At 45.4% G+C, this 12944-nt stretch overlaps 1 protein-coding gene across 1 annotated transcript; it reads right to left on the reverse strand.

Moving 5' to 3' along the window:
* Positions 1–5058: 5058 nt before the first annotated feature.
* Positions 5059–8779, reverse strand: LOC123188582 (ras-related protein RABH1b). Its single transcript, XM_044600741.1, has 6 exons — positions 8472–8779; positions 7451–7521; positions 7269–7357; positions 7043–7154; positions 5689–5779; positions 5059–5513 (listed from the first exon to the last, which is right to left on the reverse strand). Exons 1-6 carry the CDS (start codon positions 8586–8588, stop codon positions 5367–5369), a joined length of 627 nt encoding a protein of 208 aa, XP_044456676.1. The 5' UTR covers positions 8589–8779; the 3' UTR covers positions 5059–5366.
* Positions 8780–12944: the final 4165 nt, after the last annotated feature.

Here is a 12944-nt window from a genome sequence, read left to right on the forward strand (position 1 = left end):
TGATCGGCAAGCCATAGAGAATAAACGGATCTTCAAGAAGAAGACTGACGCTGATGGTAATGTTACTGTCTATAAAGCTCGACTTGTTGCAAAAGGTTTTCGACAAGTTCAAGGAGTTTACTACGATGAGACCTTCTCACCCGTAGCGATTCTTAAGTCCGTCCGAATCATGTTAGCAATTGCCGCATTTTATGATTATGAAATTTGGCAAATGGATGTCAAAACTGCATTCATTAATGGATATCTTAAAGAAGAGTTGTATATGATGCAACCAAAAGGTTTTGTCGATCCAAAAGGTGCTAACAAAGTGTGTAAGCTCCAGCAATCCATTTATGGACTAGTGCAAGCATCTCGGAGTTGGAATATACGCTTTGATAGTATGATCAAAGCATATGGTTTTATACAGACTTTTGGAGAAGAATGTATTTACAAGAAAGTGAGTGGGAGCTCTGTAGCATTTCTAATATTATATGTGGATGACATATCGTTAATCGGAAATGATACTGAATTTCTGAATAGCATAAAAGGATACTTGAATAAGAATTTTTCAATGAAAGACCTCGATGAAGCTGCATATATATTGGGCATCAAGATCTATAGAGATAGATCAAGACGCTTAATTGGACTTTCACAAAGCACATACCTTGATAAAGTTTTTAAGAAGTTCAAAATGATCAAGCAAAGAAAGGGTTTCTTGCCTGTGTTACAAGTTGTGAAGTTGAGTCAGACACAATACCCGACCATTGCAGAAGATAGAGAGAAAATGAAAGTCATTCCCTATGCTTCAGCCATAGGTTCTATCATGTATGCAATGTTGTGTACCAGACCTGATGTGTGCCTTGCTATTAGTTTAGCAGGGAGGTACCAAAGTAATCCAGGAGTGGATCACTGGACAGCAGTCAAGAACATCCTGAAATACCTTAAAAGGACTAAGGATAAGTTTCTCGTTTATGGAGGTGACAAAGAGCTCGTCGTAAATGGTTACGTCGATGCAAGCATTGACACTGATCCGGATGACTCTAAGTCACAAACCGCATATGTATTTATATTGAATGGTGGAGCTGTCAGTTGGTCCAGTTCCAAGCAGAGCATCGTGGCGGGATCTACGTGTGAAGTGGAGTACATAGCTGCTTCGGAAGCAACAAATGAAGGAGTCTGGATGAAGGAATTCATATCCGATCTAGGTGTTATACCTAGTGCATCGGGTCCAATGAAAATCTTTTATGACAATATGGGTGCAATTGCCTTGGCAAAGGAATCCAGATTTCACAAGAGAACCAAGCACATCAAGAGGCGCTTCAATTCCATCCGCGATCAAGTCAAGGAGGGAGACATAGAGATTTGCAAGATACATACGGATCTGAATGTTGCAGACTCGTTGACTAAGCCTCTCTCACAAGCAAAACATGATCAACACCAAGACTCCATGGGTGTTAGAATCATTACAATGTAATCTAGATTATTGACTCTAGTGCAAGTGGGAGACTGAAGGAAATATGCCCTAGAGGCAATAATAAAGTTGTTATTTATATTTCCTTATATCATGATAAATGTTTATTATTCATGCTACAATTGTATTAACTGGAAACTTAGTACATGTGTGAATACATAGACAAACAGAGCGTCACTAGTATGCCTCTACTTGACTAGCTCGTTAATCAAAGATGGTTAAGTTTCCTAACCATAGACATGAGTTGTCATTTGATAAACGGGATCACATCATTATAGAATGATGTGATTGACATGACCCATCCGTTAGCTTAGCACTTTGATCGTTTAGTTTATTGCTATTGCTTTCTTCATGACTTATACATGTTCCTATGACTATGAGATTATGCAACTCCCGAATACCGGAGGAACACTTAGTGTGCTATCAAACGTCACAACGTAACTGGGTGATTATAAAGATGCTCTACAGGTGTCTCCGATGGTGTTTGTTGAGTTGGCATAGATCAAGATTAGGATTTGTCACTCCGATTATCAGAGAGGTGTCTCTGGGCCCACTATAAGCCTTGCAAGCAATGTGACTAATGAGATAGTTGCGGGATGTTGCATTACGGAACGAGTAAAGAGACTTGCAGGTAATGACATTGAACTAGGTATGATGATACCGACGATCGAATCTCGGGCAAGTAACATATCAATGACAAAGGGAACAATGTATGTTGTTATGCGGTTTGACCGATAAAGATCTTCGTAGAATATGTAGGAACCAATATGAGCATCCAGGTTACGCTATTGGTTATTGACCGGAGATGAGTCTCGGTCATGTCTACATAGTTCTCGAACCCGTAGGGTCCGCACGCTGAACGTTCGATGACGATATGTATTGTGAGTTATCTGATTTGATGTACCGAAGGTTGTTCGGAGTCCCGGATGTGATCACGGACATGACGAGGAGTCTCGAAATGGTCGAGACATAAAGATTGATATATTGGAAGGTTATGTTTGGACATCGGAAAGGTTTCAGATAGGTTCAGGCATTTTTCGGAGTACCCGGGGGGTTAATGGGCCTTCATGGGTTTTAGTGGAAGAGAGGAGAAGGCGATAAAGTGGAGGGGCGCGCCTCCCAAGCCCAATCCGAATTGGGAGGGGGCCGGGCCCCCTTTCCTTCTCTCCCTCTTCCCTTTCCTTCCCCTCCTAGTTGAACTAGGAAAGGGGGGAACCTACGCCTAGTAGGAGTAGGATCCCCCCCTTGGGGCGCACCCCATGAGGCCGGCCGGCCCCCTCCTCCACTCCTTTATATACGGGGAGGGAGCACCCCATAGACACACAAGTTGATTTCTTAGCCGTGTGTGGTGCCCTCCTCCATAGTTTTCCACCTCGGTCATATTATCGTAGTGCTTAGGCGAAGCCCTGCGTCGGTAACTTCATCATCACTGTCACCACGTCGTGGTGCTGATGAAACTCTCCCTCGACCTCAGCTGGATCTAGAGTTCGAGGGACGTCACCGAGCTGAACGTGTGCAGATCACGAAGGTGTCGTGCGTTTGGTACTTGGTCGGTTGGATCGCGAAGACGTTCGACTACATCAACAGCGTTACTTAACACTTCTGCTTTCGGTCTACGAGGGTACATGGACACACTCTCCCCGCTCATTGCTATGCTTCTCCTAGATAGATCTTGCATGTTCGTAGGCATATTTTTGAAATACTATGTTCCCCAACATTTCGGTGACCCCGAAACGCTTCCAGTTCATGTCGAAATTATTTCAAATATTAATGAAACAATTCCACAAATAAATCCCATCTTCGTACACAATGTCGAGCTCCGGCAACCGCTCGGACGACTCTGGCGTTGACTGGGGCGCTTTCCTCCGCGAGGCAGCCGTGAGCTCGCCCTCCGTATCGCGTTGCAGCGGCCGCGGGTGGACACATGGGGCAGTTCTAGATCTGCTCCATCACCTGTCGCCAACTGGCGCAACGCCGGCGCCAGAGCTGGCCCTTCTCGCCTCGCACGCAGCTCTACACGGGCTACTCAATCCACACCGCCCCTCAATTGACCACCTCCTTCGCCCGCAGTTGCTCCGCAAGGGCAACAGTGGGTTCTAGTGCCTGCTTCGCCGGCACCGCGGACACAGATGTCAGAATCATAGGTGCGCGCCGCCCACCGAGAAAGGCAGTGGGCAAGGGAGTGGGCGGCCGCATCGAATGTCGTCGCACAGTCTTCCTGCCGACGACGCGGGTTGCCTACGGTGCCCGACGAGGAGGAGCGGCTCCTCGCGTGGGTGTACCGGCGGTCACTGACGATGACGAAGGTGGATGCTCGCCGGCTCCGGAGGAAGAACGCCAAGGCGCTCCAGCTAGGCATTGAGCAGTCCAAGCACGAGGCGACAGAGGCAACGACAGAGGCGGCGAAGGTGGCCAAGCTCAAGAAGAAGCAGGACCGAGTTGTCTGACAACTGAATGTCTACATCGTCATTTCCTCTTTTTCCGACGACTCTGACTCCGACAGCTCCGATGACCCACCTGCTGTCGTGGACTCCTACAGCAGCGCCAGCGACCAGAAGGGCAAAGGGCCGGCGAGGAAGTGGTGAGTCTCAGGCATCTGTCTTTAATTTTAAGTATTTAGTAATTAGTTTAGACTTCTCTGTCGTTTATGTGAATTATGTGAACTGTGGCGGTCTTTTGGAGATCTGTTGGTGATCTTTCGCGATCAAAATGCATATTTCTATGTCCGTTTCTATGCCGGTTTGATGATTTGCATAGTTCTATTGAGGCCGCATATTTATGTTTGGATATAATATATCGAATACGAGATACACATACGTGAATGAGGAAGTTTGACGATTGCCTGGTCACTGCATGCGGACGAACCCGACGCATCCGGATTCGGCAACCTCGATTGTAGATGCTTAGTCTTTCTGCCGGTACCACCATAGATGCAACGTGGGGATTATCACAGCTCTCATGTTGCTGGTAGTGGAATATACCTCTAGTAAACAGAACGGACATTTTGAGTTTTGATTCGTTTTAAATATTGATCACTGAGCAACTACAACCAGTATTCTCTCTCCCTCCTGAATTTCTAACCAAAAACTAAAAAGGGCCACACCAGATTGTAAGTTAGTTCTCATAAAATTTAGGACCTGATAAGTGTCACACGTGTGACATGAAGCAATTCCGTCACATTTTTTGATGACAATAGTTATAAAGCATGGCAACTTTCTGTTTAGATGGCAATTTTCAAATTTTTTTGGGAGGGGGGGGAGGGTCGTTTTATTTTTTGATGGCAATTTTAGTTATAAAAACTTCAGGGTGGTATTACTACGTGCCAGTGTGATGCTTATCATTATTTGGGAAAATTTATCTGCAGGCGTAGCAATTGTTGTATCCAGCCCGACAATTGTCAATAACGGAAGGATGAATTTCATGTGAATTCATTTTCGGTAGGCCTGGCTATCTGTGATTGGAACCATAAACCAAGCACTATAGTGCTCAAATACCTGGAGTAACACAGGACTTATTAGCTTACAAAAATTCCAATATATATATATATATATATATATATATATATATATATATATATATTCAGTACACCATAGAAAAACACAACAAGATGGGCGATGTAAATATAGGTTGAAACATAAACCAATCACTTACTCTAATACTCAGCCGAGCGATAGGAGTTCACAGTGCCAACCCAACTATACACTGTTGCTAGCTTAGGCCACTGACAAAATACTAAGAACACATAAAAACGTATCTTTCCAACAAAATGGTTCTCGTTCATTGACTTGGATCATGGACTCAACTGCCGTGAGACAATCAATCCTCCTGAGACCGAGAGGGAAGCAGTAAGGTAGGGTTGCTGTTTGATGGGCATGGGATCTTTGACATCATGAGCTGCGAGTGTTAGGGACTGGAGCTAACAACTGCATCCCCCAGCCTGTGCCTGCGACTGAGATGAGTTAGCATTGCTGGACTTTAAGTTCACATCAACCATGTCTTCCTGCTTTGCTGATGAAAGGGTCTCCATTCCAGGCAGTGCAGCAGCAATCTTGCGGAACAGAGCCTGGTCAAGAAATTGTGCTTGTGTTAATACAAAACAAGCAGAAAGTAATGTCATGTGACCAGTTCATGAGAATAACCCTATTCCGCTGCTTTTGAGTTCAAGAAGAAAAATACTATGACCAACATGAAGCCAGCTTTTATTAAATGAAATGAAAATATCTATTTTTAAGGCACACCTTAATGTTAAAACCAGCTTTAGCACTGGTTTCAATAAACATCACACCGAGGTCCTTTGCCTTGCCTTCCCCTTCCTCAATGGATACTTGCCTGTTGCACAAGATAGCAATAAAAATTAAGCAAGAGAGGTGAGTAACATTTGTGACAATCATATTAGTGCTTTACAAACAAAGGAGATCCAAAACCATTGGTGATTTAGCTAATGTAGCTAAGAAAAAAATAGCTCATTTACACTCTGTTTACATGTTCCATCCGAATCGACCCCATGCCAGTAATATTACAGTTGCACTCTTTCTCCCTTAACTTCTTGTCTCCCTGTATAAGGTGGTTGCTAGCTCGTTGCCTTACTTGACCCAACAAATCAAACTCAACCGGATGTCAAGTCAAAGGATGTACTGATTTTCAACATTATTTGTGCGTGTGTCTGTGTGTTGGGGGGGAGGGGGGGATAACATGTTTTATGGAACATGGTTCAATTTGGACTTCTCTGGAATGTGGGGACAAATTCAACGCCCACAAGGTTATAAATACACTTTGTACTTCAGTCATACTACAACATCAAGGGAAATCTTCTATATCTAAATAGCTAGCCCCCACTAACATATTTCTCTCAACATGCAAGCATGCCACATCATCAAGCAACATGCATGGCAAAAGGACCACCACAACATGTATTCATGCATAAGAAAATGTCCATCTCAACATGCAAACATAAATGAGATATTTAATAAATATTTACAATACATTAATCAAACACAATAAAGCATCTGAATTTACAATTTTTTAGTTTTCATAGTATTACTATTCACATTCCATACAAATCAAATATCATCAAAATATAATGCAAATATTCCCACAACAACGTGCGGGGTATCATCTAGTTCCTTAAATGCCTAATCCCTCAGTGAGACGGTGAAGGATCACACAAATATCATGTGGCCTGCAAAGAATTGTATATCTCCAATTAACAAGGCCATGAAAATTGAGGTTCTGACCATATTTAACACATGCGATAAATTCACGCACCATGATGCGTCTGAAACTCTGAATAAAACAAAAAGGCAGTTTGCTTAAATAAATCGACAAGTGGATCAGACTGAGAGTACAATCTGTTGTACTCAAAGCAGAATAATCAGAATAGTGCTAGTTAATTTTGCTTCACATATTTGTTATGCTTAACTACGCTAGTATCACTCACAACATGTAACAAAAGTTACACAAAACAATAGAACTGCAAATTTTGGTACATCTGCAGAGTACATAGGATATCACATGTGACCAAGTAGTAACAAATGGAAATACTCAAATATAGTGCACTCATTGAATGGATAGCAATGTGAACCACACTCTCACCTCTTGTCCACAAGGTCAGTTTTGTTCCCAACAAGCACAATAATGACATCACTGCCCCTCTCAGTGCGAACTTCCTCAATCCACTTCGACGTGTTTAAGAAAGACTGCCTGCCTGAAGCATGAAACAAAAATAAATAAGGGTAATGCCAGTAAAATTTGCAACTTTGCGTCATCAGAAATCATTATTTGATGAAGAAAATATTTATGAGAGAGAGAGAGAGCATACTTGCAACATCGAATACAATAACAGCAACTGAAGAGTCTCTGATGTAGCTTGGAATTAAACTCCTGAATCTTTCCTGACCAGCTGTATCCCTGAAAATAAAGAACAAAAATACATATGACAATGATCAGCACTCCAATGGACAGAACAGTCTGTCAGTAATGAGGTAACAGATGTGAGCATACCAGAGTTGGAGTCTCACAGTTCTATCTTCAAGGTACATTGTCTTCGACAGGAAATCAATACCAATCGTAGCCTGTTTAGGGAAGAACATAACATATGAAATTAACTTAGATACATTATTATAAGCAGACATTTTATCTATGAAGTACGTTACAGGAAAATAGAATCAGAACAACTGATCGTCACTCCCACAATAATACAGCACAATGTTAACAAGACATCATTGTTCACCAGGAAAACCAAGTCTGTTGTAAGTACCGATATACATATGAAGAGGCTCAATGTTAGTTAAGAGTTCAGATTGTGCATATATTCTACACTGCGTTGAAGGTCTTTAAGTCATAGAAATGGCAAACATTCCATATCTAATTGGGCTCGCAGGTATCATAGTGAACTCCTAGAATTAGCAAAAGGTTCCGTCTGGAATCACAGGCGTCATGGTACCTCTCTCTCTTTCTCAGGTAGCAAAGTGGCATTGAAACAACTCGTACGTATTAGCTAGAATTCCCTACGTTACATCCGCCAGAATTCTCCAGCAAGTCAAAGCTAGGCCGAGCAGCCTGGGCACATTTGTCACCAAACAACGCTGTGATCCTGGGAAGACACCATTGACGGCAGGACAATTTCTCATGCATTAAATTCCAAATCACACAGAAAATAAGATTGCAGTGGCCACACGCCAATTCAACTTCCTCAGCCAGGGATCATGAGCATTTCGTCGCTCCGTGATACATCACGGACAAAAGGTTGTAAAATAGCAGATGCACAAGTCTCAAATACTGTAACCATGGATCGCTCCAAGCCCCAAATCAAGAAGAGCTGGACACACATGCTACGCACCCGATCAACAGATCTAATCTCCCGTTCACAGGGTCAGATTGAAACGCTCGGTCGGGCCGGATCTCGCCTCGATGACATGGATAGATCCAACCATCCCGGCTCGAGGAGAGGAAGCGGCAAAACAGAGGAAAGAAACTGAATCAGGCAACAGGCGCGGGATTGGGGGATGGGGAGGGGCCGTGCCTGGTAGGTGTTGTCGAACTTGTCGTACATGAAGCGGGTGATGATGCTGGTCTTGCCGACGGACTGGTCGCCGAGGAAGACCAGCTTGTACTTGGCCAGAGCCGACACGGGGGCCATCTTGTCCGGCGCGCGGCGGCGGCGGCGAGATCAGATCGGGATCGGGTCCGGCAGGGCGGGTGGGTGGAGAAGGGGAAAGGGCGGGATCTCGCTCGCTCGGTGGCGCGGTATGGGTGGGAGTCTCCCCGAAGGTCTCGCCCTGCCCCTCCTTCGTCCCTCGCGCTCCCCGCTCCCCCACGTTGCGCGTCCCCGAGATTACTGCCTGCCGTTTATTAGCGAGCGCTTGCAAGGCTGGAGGACCGGAAATGAAAAATGGCGAAGCCTCGCTGATTTCCTTTTTCAATTTATAAAATGTATTAGTAGCTGGTAATAATTTTATAATGTACAGTAGTTTCTATATTTCATATTAATATGTGTTATGTATTCCCTCCGTTTGCAAATATAAGATGTTTTACATATTTTTAATATATACACTACATAAGGATTGAAACAAGTGGACAAACACACTAAACCATGTCTATATACATCCGATTCACACAAAAACTAAAACATCTTATATTCATGAACGATGGAAGAGTACTTGTTGTCGAGTATAATGTTTATCTAGAAAACATAAGATCGCGTTAGATTTATTCCACCTTGTCTTGTCACGACCGTCGGGGGGATGTTACATGAGTCCCGGTCGTAGCAGGGCGGCGACGGCCGGCTTATAGCGACGGGCGGACAGAGGCGTGAACGACGGCCGTGACGGGCCGTCGCGTAGCGCGAGGCCGACGGGTCGGAGAAAAGGCCGAGTGTCGCGCCGGTGTCGGAGTAGAGGCGCACGCGGGTCGACAGCGGCGACGAGCGACGCAAACCGATCTTAGATTGAAAAACTAAAGAGTAAACGCTAATCAAAGTGACCAGTGAGAGAGAGAAACCCCCGAGCAAAGGATCGGAAAAAAGACTCTCTAGGGCAGGTGGTCAACATGACCGGCGGACAAACCCTAGTTGGTCGTCATCGCCCTGCTTGGACCGGGACTCCTGCATCACCTCCCGCCTCCGCCGTGTATGTACGGCCGCATCTGCACGATGTTGTGTTTGCCGCTCCGGGCCCGGCCAATCGGGTGCCACTTATGCGTTAGCCGCTCGGGCATCGCTGCCAGGGCACCGACGCTATTTTGGCCCCCGCACGTCACCAATGGCACACTCGTCTGCACGTTGTCTTATGCCGGTCGTCGTCGCCTGTTTCAGCCTGGACTCCACCACCATCCTCCATCGAGCGGCGTCCCCGACCTCACGCGCGCTTGGATTGATCACCCGCCCGCTGCTGCGATCCGCCTCATCTACGCCATGTGACCGACCTGGCATGTCAGTCGCGCGCGCCTTCGTAGGTCCCGTGATGACCGTCCAGAGTACAACGCGCCCCTACACCGATCGAGCATCCCGTCGGACCGCAGCGCCGCCGCCCCGTGGTTCTCCCCGCGGTTGCACCGACCCGCATGCCGCTGCTGTGTCGCCCCTTCGGGCCATAGTGTCACGGCCCGCGGTCTACTGCCGCCCTGAGGCCGCCCTATCTAGGTCGTCCCCACGGCTGTACCGACCCTCGCGTTGTAGTTGTGTCGGCCTATAGGGCCATAGCGAGCATGGCACGCGGTCTCTGTTGCCGCCAGAGGCCATCCCCGCAGTTGCACCGACTTGCGCTCCGCCACTGTGCCGCCCCTTCGTGTCGTAGCGTCGCGGCACAAGGTCACTGCCACCGCCTCAAGGTATTCCCGTCGTCGCCCCGACCCGCCAGCTGCCGCTTCATTGCCCCTTCAGGCCGCAGCGCTACAGCCGGCGGTCCACTCTGCCATCCCCATGCGTTGACTTCCCATGGTATGCCTCGCGCCGCCTCCCTTGGCGCGGGAACGCCACCGTCCGCACCGATCTTTGTCATGCTGTCGGGTTCTTGATGACTCACAAGTATAGGGGATCAATCATTGTCCTTTTGATAAGTAAGAGTGTCGAACTCAATGAGGAGCAAAAAGAAAATGACAAGTGGTTTTCAGCAAGGTATTTTCTGCAGGCACTGAAATTGTCGGTAACAGATAGTTTGATAGCAAGGTAATTTGTAATGAGCAAGTAATAGTAACGGTAACAAAGGTGCAGCAAGGTAGCCCAATCCTTTTTATAGCAGAGGAGATGCCGGAAAGGTCTCTTATAATAAGCAAGTTCTTGAGGACACACGGGAATTTCATCTAGTCACTTTCATCATGTTTGTTTGATTCGCGTTAGTTACTTTGATAATTTGATATGTGGGTGGACTGGTGCTTGGGTGTTGTTCTTACTTGAACAAGCCTCCCACTTATGATTACATCCTCTCGCAAGCATTCGCAACTATGAAAGAAGAATTAAGAATAATCTAACCATAGCATGAAACATATGGATCCAAATTAGTCACGTACGGAATAGCGCATAAACTTGGGTTTAACTTCTGTCACTCTAGCAACCCATCATCTAATAACTACTCCACAATGCTTTTCCTTAGGCCCAAAGATGATGAAGTGCCATGTAGTCGATATTCACATAACACCACTAAGGGAAACAACAACATACATATCATTACCAAATTCACATGATTACTTATGACAAGACTTCTCCCATGTCCTCGAGAACAAACGTAACTACTCACAAAACATATTTATGTTCAAGATCAGAGGAGTATTGAATAGTATAATGGATCTGAACATATGATCTTCCACCAATAAACCAACAAGCATCAACTACAAGGTGTAATCAACACTACTAGCAACCCACAGGTACCAATCTAAGGTTTTGAGATAAAGATTAAATACAAGAGATGAATTAGGGTTTGAGACGAGATGGTGCTGGTGAAGACGTTGATGAAGGAAGATTGGTCCTCCCATGATGAGAGGATCGTTGGTGATGACGATGGCTTCGATTTCCCCCTCCCGGAGGGAAGTTTCCCCGTCGAATCACTCCGCCAGAGAGCAAAAGTGCTCCTGCCCAGGTTCCGCCTCGAGACGGTGGCGCTTCGTCCCGAAACCTTCCTATTGATTTTTTTTCTAGGGTGAATGGGGTTATATACCAGAAGATGGGCCCCGGAAACCTGCCAGGATCACCACAAGCCATGGGGGCGCGCCCCAGGCTTGTGGCTGCCTGGTGCCCCCCCTCCGATACTTCTTTCGCCATTAATTTTAGTATATTCCAAAATAATTCTCCATCAATTTTCAGCTCATTTGGAGATGTTCTGAAAAAATGCCTCTGATATAGCCCTTTCCGGTCCAGAATTCCAACTGCCGGCAATCTCCCTCTTTATGTGAAACTTGCAAAATAAGAGAGAAAAGACATAAGAATTGTATCATAAATTGAAATAACAATCCATAATGCAATAAATATTGACATAAAAACATGATGCAAAATGGGTGTATCAACTTCCCCAAGCTTAGACCTCGGTTGTATTCAAGCGAAAGCCAAAGTCCATAATCATGACCACATGCTTAGAGAGAGAGGTGTCGATAAAAAATTAAAATACGGACATGGGAGCTTCATGATCATTAACAAAAAAGCAATATTCATTATCATATAAATTCTCACGAGCAGGTAACAATTCATCACAACAACGAAGTATAAGGCATAAACTTTCTTGAAAACTCACAAACTATGTTCTCAATCAACAATGCAATTGCAATTCATCATGTGTAACACCCTCGACGCGACTATAGCTCCCATGTGTCGAGGCACGAGTTAGAGACATAATCGCATTGAAGGCATATGTCGCAAGTTAGGCAATCTTCACAACATCCCATGTAATATGATAATAAAAAGGGAGATAACATAGTTGGCTTACACTCGCCACGTCAATCAAGTACATAAATAACATTACATCATCCAAACACTCATGGCCCGACTACAGCGCCAAAATAAAAGAGAACCCAACATGCGACATGGTCCCAATCACCCCCAACTGGGCACCACTACTGATCATCGGGAAAGGAAACATAGTAACGTTGAGAGTCTTCGTCGAACTCCCACTTGAGCTCGTACGCGTCTCCTGGAGCGGAATCATCAGGCCCTGCATCTGGTGTAATAGTAATCTGTGAGCCACAGGGACTCAGCAATCTCGCACCCTCGCGATCAAGACTATTTAAGCTCATAGGAATGGTAAGGTAAAATATGAGTGGAGCTGCAGCAAGTGACTAGCAAATATGGTGGCTAACTTATTCGCAAAGGAGAGCGAGAAGAGGAGGCAAAGCACGAGCGAGAAACTAGAGAACAACCTGCGCAAACATTACTCCAACACCGTGTCCACTTCCCGGACTCTGCCGAGAAGAGGCCATCACGGTAACACACTCAGTTGATTCATTTTAATTAAATTAAGGTTCAAGTTATCTCCAACCGGACATTAACAAATTCCCATCTGCCCATAATCGC

The sequence above is a fragment of the Triticum aestivum genome, chromosome 2A, assembly GCF_018294505.1.
Source record: "Triticum aestivum cultivar Chinese Spring chromosome 2A, IWGSC CS RefSeq v2.1, whole genome shotgun sequence".
Taxonomy (NCBI): domain Eukaryota; kingdom Viridiplantae; phylum Streptophyta; class Magnoliopsida; order Poales; family Poaceae; genus Triticum; species Triticum aestivum.

Bases quoted from the DNA above. Each gene is read 5' to 3' on its own strand.
- LOC123188582 (XM_044600741.1), bottom strand. From the start codon at position 8,588: ATGGCCCCCGTGTCGGCTCTGGCCAAGTACAAGCTGGTCTTCCTCGGC. The intron at 7,155-7,268 runs GTATGCTCTCTC...TTCATGCTTCAG, and splicing joins TATTGTATTCGATGTTGCAA to GCAGGCAGTCTTTCTTAAAC. The intron at 5,514-5,688 runs GTGTGCCTTAAA...TTTCTTGACCAG, and splicing joins AAGCTGGTTTTAACATTAAG to GCTCTGTTCCGCAAGATTGC.